Below are 18191 nucleotides of genomic sequence, written 5' to 3'. Positions count from 1 at the left end.
CTCCCTCTCTCTCCCCCTTATTCCTCCCTCCTACCCTCCCCTTTTCTCCCTCCCCTCCCCTCCACCTTTCCCCTGCCTCTCCCTCCCTCACTCCCTCCCTCCACCTCACTCCCTTCCCCTCCCTCCCTCCACCTCACTCCCTTCCCTCCCTCCCTCCACCTCACTCCCTTCCCCTCCCTCCCTCCACCTCACTCCCTTCCCCTCCCTCCCTCCCTCCACCTCACTCCCTTCCCCTCCCTCCCTCCACCTCACTCCCTTCCCCTCCCACCCTCCACTTCACTCTCTTCCCTCTCTCCCTCCACCTCACTCCCTTCCCCTCCCTCCCTCCACCTCACTCCCTTCCCCTCCCTCCCTCCACCTCACTCCCTTCCCCTCCCACCCTCCACTTCACTCTCTTCCCTCTCTCCCTCCACCTCACTCCCTTCCCCTCCCTCCCTCCACCTCACTCCCTTCCCCTCCCTCCCTCCACCTCACTCCCTTCCCCTCCCTCCCTCCCTCCACCTCACCCTTCCCCTCCCTCCCTCCACCTCACTCCCTTCCCCTCCCACCCTCCACTTCACTCTCTTCCCTCTCTCCCTCCACCTCACTCCCTTCCCCTCCCTCCCTCCCTCCACCTCACTCCCTTCCCCTCCCTCCCTCCACCTCACTCCCTTCCCCTCCCTCCCTCCACCTCACTCCCTTCCCCTCCCTCCCTCCACCTCACTCCCTTCCCCTCCCTCCATCCACCTCACTCCCTTCCCCTCCACCCTCCACTTCACTCTCTTCCCCTCTCCTCCCTCCACCTCACTCCCTTCCCTCCCTCCCCCTCCACTCACTTCCCTTCCCTCCTCCTCCCTCCACCTCACTCCCTTCCCCCTCCCTCCCTCCACCTCACTCCCTTCCCCTCCCTCCCTCCACCTCACTCCCTTCCCCTCCCTCCCTCCACCTCACTCCCTTCCCCTCCCTCCCTCACCTCACATCCTTCCTCCCTCCCTCCCTCCCTCCACATCACTCCTTCCCTCCATCCCTCCCTCCACCTCACACTCCCTTCCCCTCCCTCCCTCCACCTCACTCCCTTCCCCTCCCTCCCTCCACCTCACTCCCTTCCCTCTCCCTCCCTCCACCTCACTCCCTTCCCCTCCTCCCTCCCTCCCTCACTCTCTTCCCCTCCTCCCTCCACCTCACTCCCTTCCCCTCCCTCCCTCCACCTCACTCCCTTCCCATCCCACCCTCCACTTCACTCTCTTCCTCTCTCCCTCCACCTCACTCCCTTCCCCCCTCCTCCCTCCCTCCACCTCACTCCCTTCCCCTCACTCCCTCCACCTCACTCCCTTCCCCTCCCTCCCTCCACCTCACTCCCTTCCCCTCCACCCTCCACTTCACTCATCTTCCTCTCTCCCTTCCGGACCTCCTCCCTTCCTCCCTCCCTCCACCTCACTCCCTTCCCTCCCTCCCTCCACCTCACTCCCTTCCCCTCCCTCCTCCACCTCACTCCCTTCCCCTCCCACCCTCCACTTCACTCTCTTCCCTCTCTCCCTCCCTCCACCTCACTCCCTTCCCCCTCCCTCCTCCCTCCACCTCACTCCCTTCCCCTTCCTCCCTCCACCTCACTCTCTTCCCTCCCTCCCTCCACCTCACTCCTCCTTCCCCTCCCTCCTCCTCCACCTCACTTCCCGTCCCCTTCCTCCCTCCACCTCACTCTCTTCCCTCCCTCCCTCCCCTCACTCCCTGCCCCTCCCTCCCTCCCCTTCCCCTCCCTCCCTCCCTCCCTCCACCTCACTCCCTTCCCCTCCCTCCCTCCACCTCACTCCTTCCCCTCCTCCTCCCTCCCTCCACTCACTCCCTTCCCCTCCCTCCCTCCACCTCACTCCCTTCCCCTCCCTCCCTCCACCTCACTCCCTTCCCCTCCCACCCTCCACTTCACTCTCTTCCCTCTCTCCCTCCCTCCACCTCACTCCCTTCCCCTCCCTCCCTCCCTCCACCCCTTTCCCTCCCTCCCTCCACCTCACTCCCTTCCCCTCCCTCCCTCCACCTCACTCCCTTCCCCTCCCTCCCTCCACCTCACTCCCTTCCCCTCCCTCCCTCCACCTCACTCCCTTCCCCTCCCTCCCTCCACCTCACTCCCTCCCCCTCCCTCCCTCCACCTCACTCCCTTCCCCTCCCTCCCTCCCTCCCTCCACCTCACTCCCTTCCCCCTCCCTCCCTCCACCTCACTCCCTTCCCCTCCCTCCCTCCACCTCACTCTCTTCCCCTCTCCTCCCTCCCTCCACCTCACTCCCTTCCCTCCTCCCTCCCTCCACCTCACTCCCTTCCCCTCCCCCTCCCTCCCTCCACCTCACTCCCTTCCCTCCCTCCCTCCCTCCACCTCACTCCCTTCCCCCCTCCCTCCCTCCACCTCACTCCCTTCCCCCCTCCCTCCCTCCACCTCACTCCCTTCCCCTCCCTCCCTCCACCTCACTCTCTTCCCTCTCTCCCTCCCTCCACCTCACTCCCTTCCCCTCCCTCCCTCCACCTCACTCTCTTCCCTCTCTCCCTCCCTCCACCTCACTCCCTTCCCTCCCTCCCTCCCTCCACCTCACTCCCTTCCCCTCCCTCCCTCCACCTCACTCCCTTCCCCTCCCACCCTCCACCTCACTCCCTTCCCCTCCCACCCTCCACTTCACTCTCTTCCCCTCCCTCCCTCCACCTCACTCCTTCCCTCCCTCCCTCCACCTCACTCCCTTCCCTCCTCCCTCCACCTCACTCCCTTCCCCTCCCTCCCTCCACCTCACTCCCTTCCCCTCCCTCCCTCCACCTCACTCCCCTCCCTCCTCCCTCCACCTCACTCTCTTCCCTCCCTCCCTCCACCTCACTCCCTTCCCCTCCCTCCCTCCCTCCACCTCACTCCCTTCCCTCCCTCCCTCCACCTCACTCCCCCTCCCTCCCTCCCTCCCTCCCTCCACCTCACTCCCTCCCTCCCTCCACCTCACTCCCTTCCCCTCCCTCCCTCCACCTCACTCCCCCTCCCTCCCTCCCTCCACCTCACTCCCCCTCCCTCCCTCTCACTCCCCCTCCCTCCCCCTCCCTCCCTCCACCTCACTCCCTTCCCCTCCCTCCCTCCCTCCCTCCACCTCACTCCCTTCCCCTCCCTCCCTCCACCTCCCTCCCCTCCCTCCCTTCCCCCCCCCCACTCTCCCCCCCTCTCCCCCTCTCCCCCCCCCCCCCCACACAACACAGCCACACACTCGAACACTGCACAGTTTATTCACGGCAGGGGACAGAGTCACGGTGGGGATTGGGGAGGGGGTCGGGCAACACCCGGGGGGTCTAATCCGGAAGGAAGTCGACGTCGGACCGGGACCGGCGGACGCGGTGGGTCCCAGCAAATTGCCCCCTCCCCCGCGGGCGGCCGCTTAGCCCGTCGCTCAGGGCCTGTCCCACCAGCAGCAGCTCCTCCTGCCGTCCCGGCCCTCCTCCCCCTCCTCGGAGTCTCTTGACCCGCAGCAGGTCCCGGGGCGGGGTCCCGGCTCCGGCGCCTGGGCTCCTCCTCACCCTCCGGGGTCCCGGGACACCCCCACCTGCCTCCACGTCGGCCAGCATCCGGCTCAGCAGGTACCTCAGGACCTCCTCCCCACCCTCCTCCTCCTCCTGCCCTCCCTCCTCCTCCCCTCCGTCCAAGCCCCGGGACGGCCCATAGAGAAGACCCCCGCCCCGGGGCAGCCCCTCGTAGCCCAGGCCGAGTCCCAGCTCCCTCCAGGCCCGGAGCAGGCGGCGCAGGTAGGCGGCATCCTCGCGTTCCTCGAGTCTCCTGCGCAGGGCGGGTCCCGGGACGACCTCCTCCTCGTCCTCCTCGTCCTCCGTCCGTCCCAGCGCCAGCGCCAGCCGGGCCAGGCGCCCCAGCGCTGCGTGAGACGGGGCGGCCTCGCCCCGGGGCACCTCCTCCTCGCCCGGCGGGTAGGCGAACATCTCGGCCTCGTAGGGCAGCGCGTCCCTCCGGTGGCGGAGCGAGGCGGCAGCTTCCGGCATGGAGGGGAGGGTCTAGGGGGGAGAGGGAGGGAGAGGGAGAGAGGGGAGGGGTGAGGGTTTGGAGGGAGAGGTAGAGAGTTAGTGAGGGCTGCGGGGGATCAGACACAGGGGGAGGCTCCCTCCGCGCCGTCCCGTCACACGCTCCCGGGGTCAGACACGGGGGGAGGCTCCCTCCGCACCGTCCCGTCACACACTCCCGGGGTCAGACACTGCTGTGCATAGAAAGATCTCACAATAGGTAGAGAATCTGGGGATAATTTTGAAATGTGGGTTTTCAACGGAGATCTCCCTGCAGTTTAGGGGAGTTGAGGATCGGAGTTGGGGGGTGCATGTGATGGAGGGGTCAGACTCCCAAATGAAGGCCCCTCCACCCCAGACATCGAGAGGGCCGCAGAGGGTGGGGCGCCAAAATCCAGGCCAGGGTGGCTTTGCATTTTGACCGGTTGCCTTGGAGACGCAGCGGAGAGCCGACCGCTGTTTGTACAGTGAACAGCAAACACGGTGATAAAAAAACGAGCAAACAAGTCAGAGTGGCGCAGCAGGGCCTCTACGTGATGCAGGGGCAGTCTGGGTTTGCGGGGGTGAGGTGGTGAGGGAGCTTCGCGCTGCGGGAGGGGCGGTGAGGGAGCTCTGTGCTGTGGGACAGGCAGTGAGGGAGCTCCGTGCTGCGGGGGTGGTGGTGGTGAGGGTACTCCATGCTGTGGGAGGGGTGGTGAGGGAGCTCCGCGCTGCGGGAGGGGCTGGGTTAAAAAAGAGTGGTACCCTGATGCTACCCTCCCCACTTGCCTGGGTGGAGTTAGTCCATGCACCCTGCATCCGCCACATTACCTCTCCCCTCCAGCTACAGGTCAGGAGTGTGACGAGACACTGCCCGCTTCCCTGGGTGGAGTTAGTCCACGCACTCCGCATCCGCCACATTACCCTCCACAAATCAGGAGTGTGATGGGACACTCCCCACTTGCCTGGGTGGAGTTAGTCCATGCACTCCGCATCCGCCACATTACCTCTCCCCTCTATCTGCAGGTCAGGAGTGTGACGGGACACTCCCCGCTTCCCTGGGTGGAGTTAGTCCATGCACCCTGCATCTGCCACATTACCTCTCCCCTCCAGCTACAGGTCAGGAGTGTGATGGGACACTCCCCGCTTCCCTGGGTGGAGTTAGTCCACGCACTCCGCATCCGCCACATTACTCTCCACAAATCAGGAGTGTGATGGGACACTCCCCACTTGCCTGGGTGGAGTTAGTCCATGCACTCCGCATCCGCCACATTACCTCTCCCCTCTATCTGCAGGTCAGGAGTGTGACGGGACACTCCCCGCTTCCCTGGGTGGAGTTAGTCCATGCACACAACATCTGCCACATTACCTCTCCCCGCCATCAGCAGGTCAGGAGTGTGACGGGACACTCCCCGCTTCCCTGGGTGGAGTTAGTCCATGCACCCTGCATCCGCCACATTACCTCTCCCCTCCAGCTACAGGTCAGGAGTGTGACGGGACACTCCCCGCTTCCCTGGGTGGAGTTAGTCCACGCACTCCGCATCCGCCACATTACCCTCCACAAATCAGGAGTGTGATGGGACACTCCCCACTTGCCTGGGTGGAGTTAGTCCATGCACTCCGCATCCGCCACATTACCTCTCCCCTCTATCTGCAGGTCAGGAGTGTGACGGGACACTCCCCGCTTCCCTGGGTGGAGTTAGTCCATGCACACAACATCTGCCACATTACCTCTCCCCACCATCAGCAGGTCAGGAGTGTGACGGGACACTCCCCGCTTCCCTGGGTGGAGTTAGTCCATGCACCCTGCATCTGCCACATTACCTCTCCCCTCCAGCTACAGGTCAGGAGTGTGACAGGACACTCCCCGCTTCCCTGGGGGGAGTTGCAGCTCCAACGACTCTCGAGAAACTCGATAGCATCCTGGACAGAGCAGACCGCTCGATCGGCGCCCCACCCACCTCCCCCCGGCCTTCGGAACCCTCCCACCCCTCCCTCCGCCACAGTGGGCGCACCGTTTACAGAACGCACCGGGCTCTCTCGCCTGGGGGCGACCCCGATGGCACTTCCCGAACCCTGTGGTGTGGGAGGGGTGGTGAGGGAGCGCCACAATTCAAGGAGTGCAGAGCTGCCCTCAAACACTAATTGGGGCAGGAGGAGGCTGTTCACTCCTCTCGATGTTCCGCAATTTAATAATATTGTGGTTGATTTGATTGTAACCTCAATGCGCTGTTCCCCACCCACCTGTTACCCCTCCCCATCGCTAATCAAGAATCTCTAAAATATCAAGGACTTTGCTTCCGATGTCAATTGATGAAGAGAGTTCCAACGACTCGTCAGAAATCGTTTTTGTCGCAATCTGTTTTAAATGGGTGCTCTCTGAGGAGAGAGAGAGAGAGAGAGACAGAGAGACAGAAACAGCGAGGCAGAAATCGAGAGCAAGAGAGCGAGAGAGAGAGAGAGAGAGAAACAGAGTTTGTGTTCGGGGGACAGTGCGTTTTGGATGAAATGTGCGTAGAGCAGAAATGTTTGTTGAGGTAAATATGTGTTGGGGAGTGGTTGCTGGTGGGCAGTGCGTTCACGGTAGTGCAGCAGTTAGCGTAACGCTATTACAGCGCCAGCGACCGGGGTTCAATTCCCGCCGCTGTCTGTAAGGAGTTTGTACGTTCTCCCCGTGTCTGCGTGGGTTTCCTCCGGGTGCTCCGGTTTCCTCCCACATTCCAAAGACGTAGGGGTTAGGAAGTTGTGGGCATGCTATGTTGGCGCTGGAAGCGTGGCGACACTTGCGGGCTGCCCCCCAGAACACTCTACGCAAAAGGTGCATCTCACTGTGTGTTTCGATGTACATGTGGCTAATAAAGAAATTGTATTGTATCGTAGTTGGAAGTGTGTTTGTGTGTCTGGGGAACAGAGTGTTTACAGGGGGGAGTGTTGCAGTGTAACCTTGTGCATCCCTGTGTTAGTACAGCTTGTGCCTCCCGTGTCATCTGAACAGTGGGCAAACTATTGTTCAGAAACTATCAGTGGAAGGAAATAAAAATGCATTGAAGTGAGCGTTGAGTTTCTAATTCACATTGTTAAATCTGAGACCAGTCTTTAGCTTGGCAGCGAATGTCTCAGACAGTCTCCGGAACTGGGGGTGGCATTTCAATCGATCTGTTTATGAGGAAGAGAATCATGTAGGTGTACACTGGGCTGTCTCACTGAAAGCCCTGGACACCTGTTAAGTCAGATTGTCTCCTTTCTGCTGTCGCACAACTGGTTCTTTCTAGAAAAAAATAGATGGTGTTAGAAAGCATTGCGCTTGCTCTGTGATTATCATAGAGAGACAGAGAGACGCACTGCGAAATGTTTGCTTCTTGGAACAAAGCAGGAATGAAATGGAAATAAAGGGGGGGGGAGGAGGTAGAGAGGAGAGAGAGGGAGGGAGGGAGCTGGAAAGTGAGGAGGGAAAGAGGGAGAGAGAGCAGGAGTGCCTGAGAGGGAAAGATGGAGAGAGAATGAGGGAGGGGAGAGCTAGAAAGGGAGGGGATGAGGGAGAGGGACTTACAGAGGTGGGAAGGGAATGAGGGGGAGAGGGAAGGACAGAAGGGAGACAGTGGGAGGGGGGAGATAGGTGAATGTGGAGGGATAAAATAAAGGAATGAGGGAGGAAGAGGCAGGGAGGGAGGGGGGAGGGAGAAATGGGGAGAGAGTGAAGTGGGAGAGATGGAAAGGAAAGGGGAGAGAGAGAGAATAGAGAGCGGAAGGCATGATAAAATGAGGAAATGGGAGAGAGACACGGACATGGAAAAGAAGACAGAAAATTGGGAAGGGAGTCAGAGAGAAGGATGAGAGAAAAGGAAAATAGGGAAGAAACTGGAAAAGAAGAGAGTGTGAGAGAGACGGAGGTAGAGATGGAGAAGGAGGGGGGGGGAGAAAGAGAGGAAAAGATGGTATGAGTAGAGAAGAGAGAGAGACGGAGGTAGAGAGGGAGGGGAGAGAGAAATAGAGAGGAAAAGATGGTATAAGTAGAGAAGAGAGAGAGAGACGGAGGTAAAGATGGAGAAGGAGGGGGGAGAGAAATAGAGAGGAAAAGATGGTATGTAGAGAAGAGAGAGAGAGAGAGAGAGACGGAGGTAAAGATGGAGAAGGAGGGGAGAGAGAAATAGAGAGGAAAAGATGGTATGAGTAGAGAAGAGAGAGAGAGACGGAGGTAAAGATGGAGAAGGAGGGGGGAGAGAAATAGAGAGGAAAAGATGGTATGAGTAGAGAAGAGAGAGAGAGACGGAGGTAGAGAGGGAGGGGGGAGAGAAATAGAGAGGAAAAGATGGTATGAGTAGAGAAGAGAGAGAGAGAGACGGAGGTAAAGATGGAGAAGGAGGGGGGAGAGAAATAGAGAGGAAAAGATGGTATGAGTAGAGAAGAGAGAGAGAGACGGAGGTAGAGAGGGAGGGGAGAGAGAAATAGAGAGGAAAAGATGGTATAAGTAGAGAAGAGAGAGAGAGACGGAGGTAAAGATGGAGAAGGAGGGGGGAGAGAAATAGAGAGGAAAAGATGGTATGAGTAGAGAAGAGAGAGAGAGAGAGACGGAGGTAAAGATGGAGAAGGAGGGGGGAGAGAAATAGAGAGGAAAAGATGGTATGAGTAGAGAAGAGAGAGAGAGACGGAGGTAGAGAGGGAGGGGAGAGAGAAATAGAGAGGAAAAGATGGTATAAGTAGAGAAGAGAGAGAGAGACGGAGGTAAAGATGGAGAAGGAGGGGGGAGAGAAATAGAGAGGAAAAGATGGTATGAGTAGAGAAGAGAGAGAGAGAGAGAGACGGAGGTAAAGATGGAGAAGGAGGGGGGAGAGAAATAGAGAGGAAAAGATGGTATGAGTAAGTAGAGAAGAGAGAGAGAGAGACGGAAAGGGAAGGTTTAAGGGATACGGAGAAATGAGGGGTGAGAGAGAAGGGTTCACGCCCAGGGACTGGGTGGGCACAGGGCTCCGTGGATTTCAGGAGCACGGACAGCAGCAGGTCAGGGACTGGGACCCGCGACGTGACGCTAGCCTGCTCCTGTGTTCAGTAACACGGACAGCGGCCAGTTAAGGGATAGGATCAACTGTGTGACGACGCTGTGTCCAGCAGTCAGACCGGGAATGGGACCGGCGACACGACGCAAGGCGGCTCCCGTGGTCAGCACCGCGGACAGCGGTCACACAGGAGGTGGGGGCGGTGACGCCGCGGTGTTCAGCACCTCGGACAGCGGTCACACAGGAGGTGGGGGCGGTGACGCCGCGGTGTTCAGCACCGCGGACAGCGGTCACACAGGAGGTGGGGGCGGTGACGCCGCTGTGTTCAGCACCTCGGACAGCGGTCACACAGGGACTGGGTCCGATGTGACGCCGCCGCGTTCAGCACCACGGACAGCAACCGGTCAGGGGACGAGACGTCAGACTGCCCCCCGTGTCTGGATCTCCCCCTCTCTCGACCCCGGCCGACCTGTCCGGAGCGGCGTCATATGTCTCCAGCTTACCTTGCTCTTGGCTGGTTGCAAGGAACTGAGGGCGAGGCAGAAGGAGAGAAGCAGCGAGCACAGACCCGGGCCCATCATCTTGAGTGAGGCTGCCCAAGGCTGGCGGAGAGGGTGGAGTGAGCTGAGCAGGTCGAGGAACAAAGCAGCAATGGGGAGAGGAGAGAGAGAGGAGCCAGGCACCCAAAGCAGCGGAGGGAGGGGTAGGAGAGGGGAGGAGACGGAGCTGAATATTGACATCATAGCTGGAGAGAGAGAGAGAGAGAGAGAGAGAGATAGAGATAGACAGGGAGGGAAGCAGGAGGGAGGGAAATAGATAGATAGAGAAAGAAGCAATTCGAGATAGCTGAGAAAGAGATTGGGAAATAGCGCACAGTGATAGAGAGAAACCATAGAACAGCACAGCACAATACAGACCCTTCGGCCCACAATGTTGTGCCGACCTTTAAACCTTGCCTGAGACTACCTAACCCCTTCCTCCCACATATCCCCCTATTTTAAATTCCTCCATATGCTTATCTAACAATCTCTTGAATTTGACCAATGTACCCGCCTCCACCACCGCCCCAGTGGTGGTGAATGGGAAGGGGTGGGGTCCATGAGGCATGATGACCATCCCTTGTTACCGACTTACCTCCCTACCTTTCAGTCTCTATCGATATTTCTCTCCCTCTCTATATTCTATCTAGCTCTGTCTCTGTCTCTCTCTCACGCTCTCTTCTATCTCTCTATCTCTCCATCTCGCCCTCTCTCTTTCTCTGTATCTCTCTCTCTATGTCTCTCTCCCTATATCTCTATTTCTCTCTCTCTCGTTCTATCTCTCTGTATCTCTCTCTCTTTCTCCCTATCTCTCTGTTCTATCTATCTATCTATCTATCTATCTATCTATCTATCTATCTATCTATCTATCTATCTATCTATCTATCTTATTTTATCCATCCATCCATCTATCCATCTATCTATCTATCTTATTTTATCTATCTATCTGTCTGTCTGTCTGTCTATCTATCTATCTATCTATCTATCTATCTATCTATCTATCTATCTATCTATCTATCTATCTTATTTTATCTATCTATCTCTTAAGAGGGGCATAATCAAAGACCCCTCCCATCCCAGACAGTCTCTCTTCTCCCCCTCCCATCGGACAGCCTGAATGCACGTACCACCAGCTTCTCTCCCGCTGTTATACGACTCTTGAACGAACTTCTTGTATGATAAAGGTGGACTCTTGATCTTCCAATCTCCCTCGTCGTGGCCCTTGCACCTTATTGTCTGCCTGCACTGCACTTTTTCTGTAACTGTGACACTTTACTCTGCATTCTGTTAATGCTTTTCCTTTTGTACTGCCTGGATGTACCTACGTACGGAATGGCATGCTGAACAAATGCGTTTCACTGCACCTCAGTATATGTGACAATAATAAACCGACCCACCAGACAACAAACATTACACGCAAGTGTTGGACCCTCAGCTGACGTAATCCACCAGTCCCACACTCCTGGTAAGACCAGAGGTGTCAGACTTTATAAATTGACTTGGATGAGGATGTGGAAGGGTGGGTTGGTAAGTTTGCAGGTGACACAAAGGTTGGTGGTGTTGTGGATAGTGTAGAAGGTTGCTGTAGGTTACAACAGGACATTGATAGGATGCAGAGCTGGGCTGAGAAGTGGCAGATGGAGTTCAACCCGGATAAGTGTGAAGGGATACACTTTGGAAGATCAAATTTGAAGGCAGAATATTTGAATGGCAGGAATGGCAGGATTCTTAGAAGTGTGGAGGAACAGAGAGATCTTGGGGTCCACGTCCATAGATCCCTCAAGGTTGCCACGCAGGTCGATAGGGTTGTTGAGAAGGCGTGTGGTGTGTTGGCCTTCATTAGTCGGGGGATTGAGTTCAAGAGCCGCGAGGTGATGTTGCAGCTCTGGTCAGACCACACTTGGAGTATTGTGTTCAGTTCTGGTCGCCTCATTGTAGGAAGGATGTGGAAGCTTCAGAGATGGTGCAGAGGAGATTTACCAGGATGCTGCCTGGATTGGAGAGCACGTCTTATGAGGATAGGTTGAGCAAGTTACGGCTTTTCTCCTTGGAGAGGAGGATGAGAGGTGACTTGATAGAGGTGTACAAGAGGCATCGATCAAGTGGACAGTCAGGGATTTTTTCCCAGGGTGACAATGGCTAACACGAGGGGACATAACTTTAAGGTGATTGGAGGAAGGTATAAGGGTGATGTCAGGGGTAAGTTTTTTACACAGAGAGTGGTGGGTGCGTGGAACCGGCAGAGGTTGTGGGGGCAGATACATTGGGGACATTTACGAGACTCTTAGACAGACACATGAATGAGAGAGAAATGGGGGGCTATGTGGGAGGGGAGGGTTAGATAGATCTTAGAGCAGGGTAAACTGTCAGCACAACATCGTGGGCCGAAGGGCCTGCACTGTGCTGTGGTGTTACACAACCGCACCCACACCTACGAATATTACCCTCAGGAGGCGGATTAAACATGTCAGCCAGAGGGTGCAAGGTCCGGTTGCTGGGATCCGTGCTGAGACATTGACGACTGCATTGGGGCTGCCTCCTGCACCTGTGCTGAGCTCGGCAATTCCAACAACTCTGCTCCAACCTCCCCCCCCCCCCCCATCACTTGGTCCGTCTCCGCCCCCTCTCGCCCCTTCCTGGACCTCTCTGTCTCCGTCTCCGGAGGCAGACGAACCACAGACATCTCCTACAAACCCACTGACTCCCACAGCTACCTTGACGACACCGCCTCCCGCCCTGTCACTTGTCAGGACGCCGTCCCCTTCTCCCAGTTCCCCTGAATCCGCCGCATCTGTCCCCACGACGAGGCGTTCCGTTCCAGGACATCCGAGGTGTCCTCCATTTTCAGTAACCGGGGTTGCCCTTCACATTCACCATCAACGCTGCCCTCACCCCCTCCCTCCCGCTGACATAGCAGGGACAGGGCTCCCCTTGTCCTCACCTACCACCCCGCAACTTCTGCCACCTCCAAAGGAACCCTCCCACCAGGCACATCGTCCCCTCGTCCCCTCTCTCCGCTTTCCAAAGGGACCGCTCTCTCCGTGACTCCCCCGTCCACTGGTCCCTCCCCACTGGTGACCCTCCTGCGACCGCACCAAGTGCTACACCTGGCCCTACACCTCCTCCCTCACCACCACTCAGGGTCCCAGACGTCCTTCCAGGTGAGGCAGCCCTTCACCTGTGAGTCCGGGGGGGGGGGGGTCACATTGCATCTGGTGCTCCCGGTGCGGCCTCCTCTGCATCGGTGAGACCCGCCGCAGACTGGGTGACCCGCTTCGTCGAGCACCTTGGCTCCGTCCGCCGCAGCGGCCGGGACCTCCCGGTGGCCGCCCACCTCAATCCCACATCCCACTCCCACACTGACCTGCCTGTCCACGGCCTCCTCTGCTGCCAGGTTGAGGCCAGGCGCAGGTTGGAGGAACAACACCTCACATTCTGCCCTGGGAGTCTCCAACCTGACGCCCTCAACATCGGTTTCTCCAACTTCCAGTAACCCCAGCCCTTCAACTCTTCCCTTATTCCTGTGCCTCCCTTCCCCTGCCTTCATGACCTGCCCAGCTCCTCCCCTCCCCTCCCCCATCCTTTATTCCATGGCCCACTGCCCTCTCCTACTGGATTCCTTCTTCAGGCCTTTGCGTCTTCTGTCACCTCTCAGTATATCACATCTTCTCCCCCTCCCACCTCTCCCCTCCCACTACCTTCCCCCTCTCACCTGAACTCACCTCTCCCCTGCCTGCGTGTGCTCCCCCCTCTCCCCCCACCTCCTTATTCCGGCTTCTTGCCCTCTTCCTTCCCCAGTCCCGATGAAGGGTCTCGGCCTCAAACGTCGACTGTTTATTGCCCTCCGCGGACGCTGCCTGACCCGCTGAGTTCCTCCAGCATTTTGTGTGTGTGTGGGTGTGTGTGTGTGTGTGTGTGTGTGTGTGTGTGGGTGTGTGTGTCTGTGTGTGTGTGTATATGTGTGTGCGTGTTTGTGTATGTGTCTGTGTGTGGGTGTGTGTGTCTGTGTGTGTGTGTCTATGTGTGTGTGTTTGTGTATGTGTGTGTCTATGTGTGTGTGTGTGTGTATATGTGTGTGTGTGGGTGTGTGTGTGTATGTGTGTGTGTGTGTGTGTGTGTGTGTGTGTACGCAGGGGGAGGGTGACCTGGGCATCAGGTAACCAATGTATCGTCTCTTCAGACATGAGCCTGCAGTGCCTGAGGCAACGGCATGTTGATGGGGTCGACCCGGATAAAGGATCTCCCCAGGTAGGATCGTCCTGTAAAAGATAACTGGGAATGCAAGGGTTAACAACTGGCAATGTAAGGGTGAATGGGTACAGCTGTTCTCCCCATGGTGTGATATTGCCTCAACCATGGGGTGACCATAGTTATGACTGAAATGTTCAGGTGCGGGTGAGAAAGAAAGAAGTTTTTTTCAGACATATTGTCGCGATGGGCTACGCACTGAGCTAGAAATAATGACACGCAGTCTGTAAGGTTGAACCCGAGACTGGTTTTTCTGAACTTCGTCGCGCTGGCTTTACACGGTTAAGTTGCCGCCCCCTCCAGGCAGCAATGCTGTCAGGGGTGCGTCACCAAAACCTCTTCCCGTGCGCGGTCTTTCTCCCCTCGCTGGTGAAGAAGGCGGCCCGGCGCCATGTTGTGGCTGGCCTCTCTGCCCACATGCGAGCCGTTTCCCGAGCCGGTTCGCCTGCGCCGAAAGTGGGTCGCCACAATATCTTCGTGTGCTCAAAGCTTGCTGGAAGCAACTGCCTTAGTGAGTGCAACTTCCCACGGAGGTTTCCCACGAAGTGGGTATAAAAGTTGGGTCACTGAGCAGTAGATCTCTGAGCAGGGATCAGTGCAGAGTTTGGGTTACAGTGTTTACCCTTTGTCTGTAATCCCTCACTCCCGCTAGCGTTAATCGTACGTTCCTTGGTTCTGCTGTTGTCTGATTTATTACAGAGCGCGGTTCGACTTTCACAGTCCCGGAGAGAGGTGACCAGGGTCTAAAAGAGTGAATGGTGGTGATGCCTCTTGGAATAGCCAGTGGCTCCCCACAGGTTGAGGAGTGGACCATTTGCAACAGAGGCCACCGCAGTGACACGGACTCAGCCGGGCTTCCGAGATAAGCGCCACTCATTGTAACTTGGCATTAGAGTGCACCATTACGTGCGCAAGGCTTATTTCTGTCGGATCGGCTCCGCCTTGGCTCAACGGGAGACCGTGTACCCCCACAGCTGATCGTACTTGGAGGTCTGGGAAATATTTGCAGGTGGCGTGTGGGTTGTAACCCCAATGGTCTTTCTGGCTCGCTGTTAGTGCTACGGGTTTCCAGTCCCAGGCTCAGGGAGGTTCGTCGCTCAGACGGAGACAACAAGAGGTTCTGTACATGCTGGAGTCTGGAGCAAGACACACAAAATGCTGGAGGAACTCAGCGGTTCAGGCAGCGTCCGCGGAGGGAAATGGACGGTCGACGTTTTGGGCCGAGACCCTTCATCGGGACTGGGGAAGGAAGAGGGCAAGAAGCCGGAATAAGGAGGTGGGGGGGAGAGGGGAGGAGCATACTCAGGCAGGGGAGAGGTGAGTTCAGGGGACAGGTGAGTCCAGGTGAGGGGGGGAAGGTCTAGTAAGTCGAGAGGTGGTAGGTAGAAGAGGCCGAGGGCTGAAGAAGGAGGAATCCGGTCGGAGAGGGCAGTGGACCATGGAATAGAGGATGGGGAGGAGATGGGCAGGTCATCAAGGTGGGGGAAGGGAGCCACAGGAATAAGGGAAGACACGTAATGGTGCACTCTAATGCCAAGTTACAATGAGTGGCGCTTATCTCGGAAGCCCGGCTGAGCCCGTGTCTCTGCGGTGGCCTCTGTTCCAGATGGTCCACAGCTTCAGTCATGACCTAACCTGTGGGGAGCTACTGGCTATTCCAAGAGGCATCACCACTCTTTTAGACCCTGGTCACCTCTCTCCGGGACTGTGAAAGTCCACCCGCGCTCTGTAATAAATCAGACAACAGCAGAACCAAGGAACGTACGATTAACGCTAGCGGGAGTAAGGGATACAGAGAAAGTGTCCCATCATGATGGGGGGGGGGGAGAGAAAAAGAAGGGGGGTTTACTGGAAATTAGAGAAATCGATGTTGAGGCCGTCAGGTTGGAGACCCCCAAGGCGGAATACGAGGTGTTCCTCCAACCTGGGGTCTGCCAGTGGAGGAGGCAGTGGACAGACATGTCGGTGTGGGAGTGGGGGGCCGTGGAAATCGAAGCAGGGGTGGCCTCCGGGAAGTCCCGGCGGACGGAGCGAAGGTGAGATCGCCACACACCAACCCAAGTTGGACGCTGCATCCGCACGCCCTTGCTGGGCAAACTCTGCTTAAGTCCACAGACTCAACCCTCAGACAGGGGAAATTTCGTCCCATCATGATGGTAAATGATCGCTGGTTAGTTTCAAACTGTAATGCCCTCCCTGTGGCTACATCCTCTCCACACCCAGCCTGTCGAGGCCCCTTGGCAGCTTATCTCTCTCAATCCAGCTCCCCCCCCCCCCAATCTTCTACAAATTCCGGAGTGCACAGGCCTTTCTTCGTGAGAGCCCACCCGATCCAGGGACCGAGTTCAGGATTCCCTTAGGGTTAACCTGCAGGTTGAATCGGTGGTGAGGAAGGCAAATGCAATGTTAGCGTTCGTTTCGAGAGAATATCAAAGGATGTAACGCTGAGGGTTTATAAGGTGTGGGTCAGACCACATTTGGAGTATTCTGAGCAGTTCTGGGCCCTGCATCTGAGGAAGGATGTGCTGGGCCCTGGAGAGGGTCCAGAGGAGGTTCACAGGGAACGAAAGGGTTAATGTACGAGGAGCGTTTGACGTCTCTGGGACTGTACTCAATGGAGTTCAGAAGGATCACTGAAAGTTGCCACACAGGTGGATAGGGTAGTTAAGAAGGCTTATGGGATGTTAGCTTTCATAAGTCGTGGGATCGAGTTTAAGAGCCGCGAGGTAATGATGCAGCTTTACAAAACTCTGGTTAGACCACACTTGGAGTACTGTGTCCAGTTCTGGTCACCTCGTTATAGGAAGGATGTGGAAGCGTTGGAAAGTGTGCAGAGGAGATTTATCAGGATGCTGCCTGGTTTGGAGAGTGTGCATTATGAGAAGAGACTAAGGGAGCTCGGGCTTTACTCTTTGGAGAGGAGGAGGATGAGAGGAGACATGATAGAGGTGTACAAAATATTAAGAGGAATAGACAGAGTGGACAGCCAGCGCCTCTTTCCCAGGGCACCAGTGCTCAATACAAGAGGGAATGGCTTTAAAGTAATGGGTGGGAAGTTCAAGGGAGATATCAGAGGGAGGTTTTTCACCCAGAGAGTGGTTGGGGCGTGGAATGTGCTGCCTGGGGTGGTGGTGGAGGCAGGTACATTGGGCAAGTTCAAGAGATTGCTAGATAAGCATATGGAGGAATTTAAAATAGAGGGATATGTGGGAGGTAGAGGTTTGAAGGTCTGCACAACATGGTGGGCCGAAGGGCCTGTATTGAGCTGTATTGTTCTATGTTTCTATGGATGAGGGGGGGAATCTCACTGAACTCCACCCCCCCCCCCCCGACACTGAGAGGCCCGGATAGAGCGGACGTGGAGAGGATGTTTCCATCAGTGGGAGAGTCCGAGATCCGAGGGCACAGCCTCGGAATGAAGGGACGTCCCTTTAGAACTGGAATGAGGAGGAATTTCTTCAGCCGGAGGGCAGTGAATCTGTGGAATCTGTTGCCACCGAGGGCGGCGGAGGCCAAGTCATTGGGTGTGTTTAAGGCAGAGATTGACGGGTTCTTGATTGGTCAGGAGGGGTGGGTTAAGGATTACAGGGAGAAGGCGGGGGAATGGGGTTGGTTGAATCAGCCGCGAATGAATGGTAGAGCAGACCCGATGGGCTGAATGGCCTAATTCTGCTCCATGGAATACTCAGCAGGTTGAGCAGCATCTGGGGAAAGGCAAACAGAGTTAACGTCTCAGATCGAATGATCACCATTTCAATATCAGCCTGGTAAAACTTCTCTACCCTGCTCCCGAGGCACCAATGTCGGTCCTTAAACAGAGAGACATGAAGTCGAGTTTACCGTCAGACGCACAAGTCCGTGTGCGCAATGAAAATCTCACTTGCAGCAGCATCACAGGCACCAAACATCAGATCCACAACATTCACAAGAGAAGCGTAAATTATACAAGAAAGAACACAATTCCAGCAATGAAAACCAAGGTCCATTGCAGTGCAAAGCAGTCCCAGTGTTGCTGTACTGAGGCAGTGATTAGGGGTGTGCCGGTCGGGTCAAGAACCGAATGGTTGAAGGGAAGTCGCTGTTCCTGAACCTGGTGGTGTGGGCACTTCAGGCTTCTGTACCTCCTGCCCGACAGGAGCTGTGAGAAGGCGGCACGGCCCAGATGGTGGGGGGGATCTTTGACGGTGGACGTTGCCTCCCGTAGATGCTGCCGATGGCGGGGAGGGATGTGCCCGTGATGTATTGAGACTGATCTTGTCCACAGAACTCCAGATGAGGTCTGAATGATACTCTGTATAACTGTCTGAACAATTCCCTGTATAACTGAAACGTCACCTCCTTCTCCTTGGTCTTAATTTCATTCCCAATAACATTGCAACTGAATCCTTGACTTTCTGCCCAACAGTCCGCAATCAGTGAGGATAGGCAG

At 56.9% G+C, this 18191-nt stretch overlaps 1 protein-coding gene and 1 long non-coding RNA gene across 2 annotated transcripts; one reads left to right on the top strand and one right to left on the bottom strand.

The window, feature by feature from the left end:
* Positions 1-3206: 3206 nt before the first annotated feature.
* On the bottom strand, positions 3207-9700 carry LOC127566623 (proSAAS-like). The gene is made up of 2 exons (XM_052009126.1): positions 9479-9700; positions 3207-3996 (listed from the first exon to the last, which is right to left on the bottom strand). Exons 1-2 carry the CDS (start codon positions 9554-9556, stop codon positions 3286-3288), a joined length of 789 nt encoding a protein of 262 aa, XP_051865086.1. The 5' UTR covers positions 9557-9700; the 3' UTR covers positions 3207-3285.
* Positions 5248-7035, top strand: LOC127566638 (uncharacterized). The gene is made up of 2 exons (XR_007955759.1): positions 5248-5638; positions 5732-7035. It is a non-coding gene; the product is annotated as an uncharacterized LOC127566638 (long non-coding RNA).
* Positions 9701-18191: the final 8491 nt, after the last annotated feature.

Source organism: Pristis pectinata, chromosome 43 (assembly GCF_009764475.1).
Source record: "Pristis pectinata isolate sPriPec2 chromosome 43, sPriPec2.1.pri, whole genome shotgun sequence".
Taxonomy (NCBI): domain Eukaryota; kingdom Metazoa; phylum Chordata; class Chondrichthyes; order Rhinopristiformes; family Pristidae; genus Pristis; species Pristis pectinata.
Note: the sequence above shows the minus strand (reverse complement) of the source record. Positions and strands in the feature narration are given on the sequence as shown.

Excerpts from the sequence above, each read along its gene's own strand:
- LOC127566623 (XM_052009126.1), bottom strand. The coding sequence starts at position 9,556 with ATGATGGGCCCGGGTCTGTGCTCGCTGCTTCTCTCCTTCTGCCTCGCC. Across the intron at positions 3,997-9,478 it reads TGCAACCAGCCAAGAGCAAG|ACCCTCCCCTCCATGCCGGA; the intron begins GTAAGCTGGAGA and ends TCTCCCCCCTAG.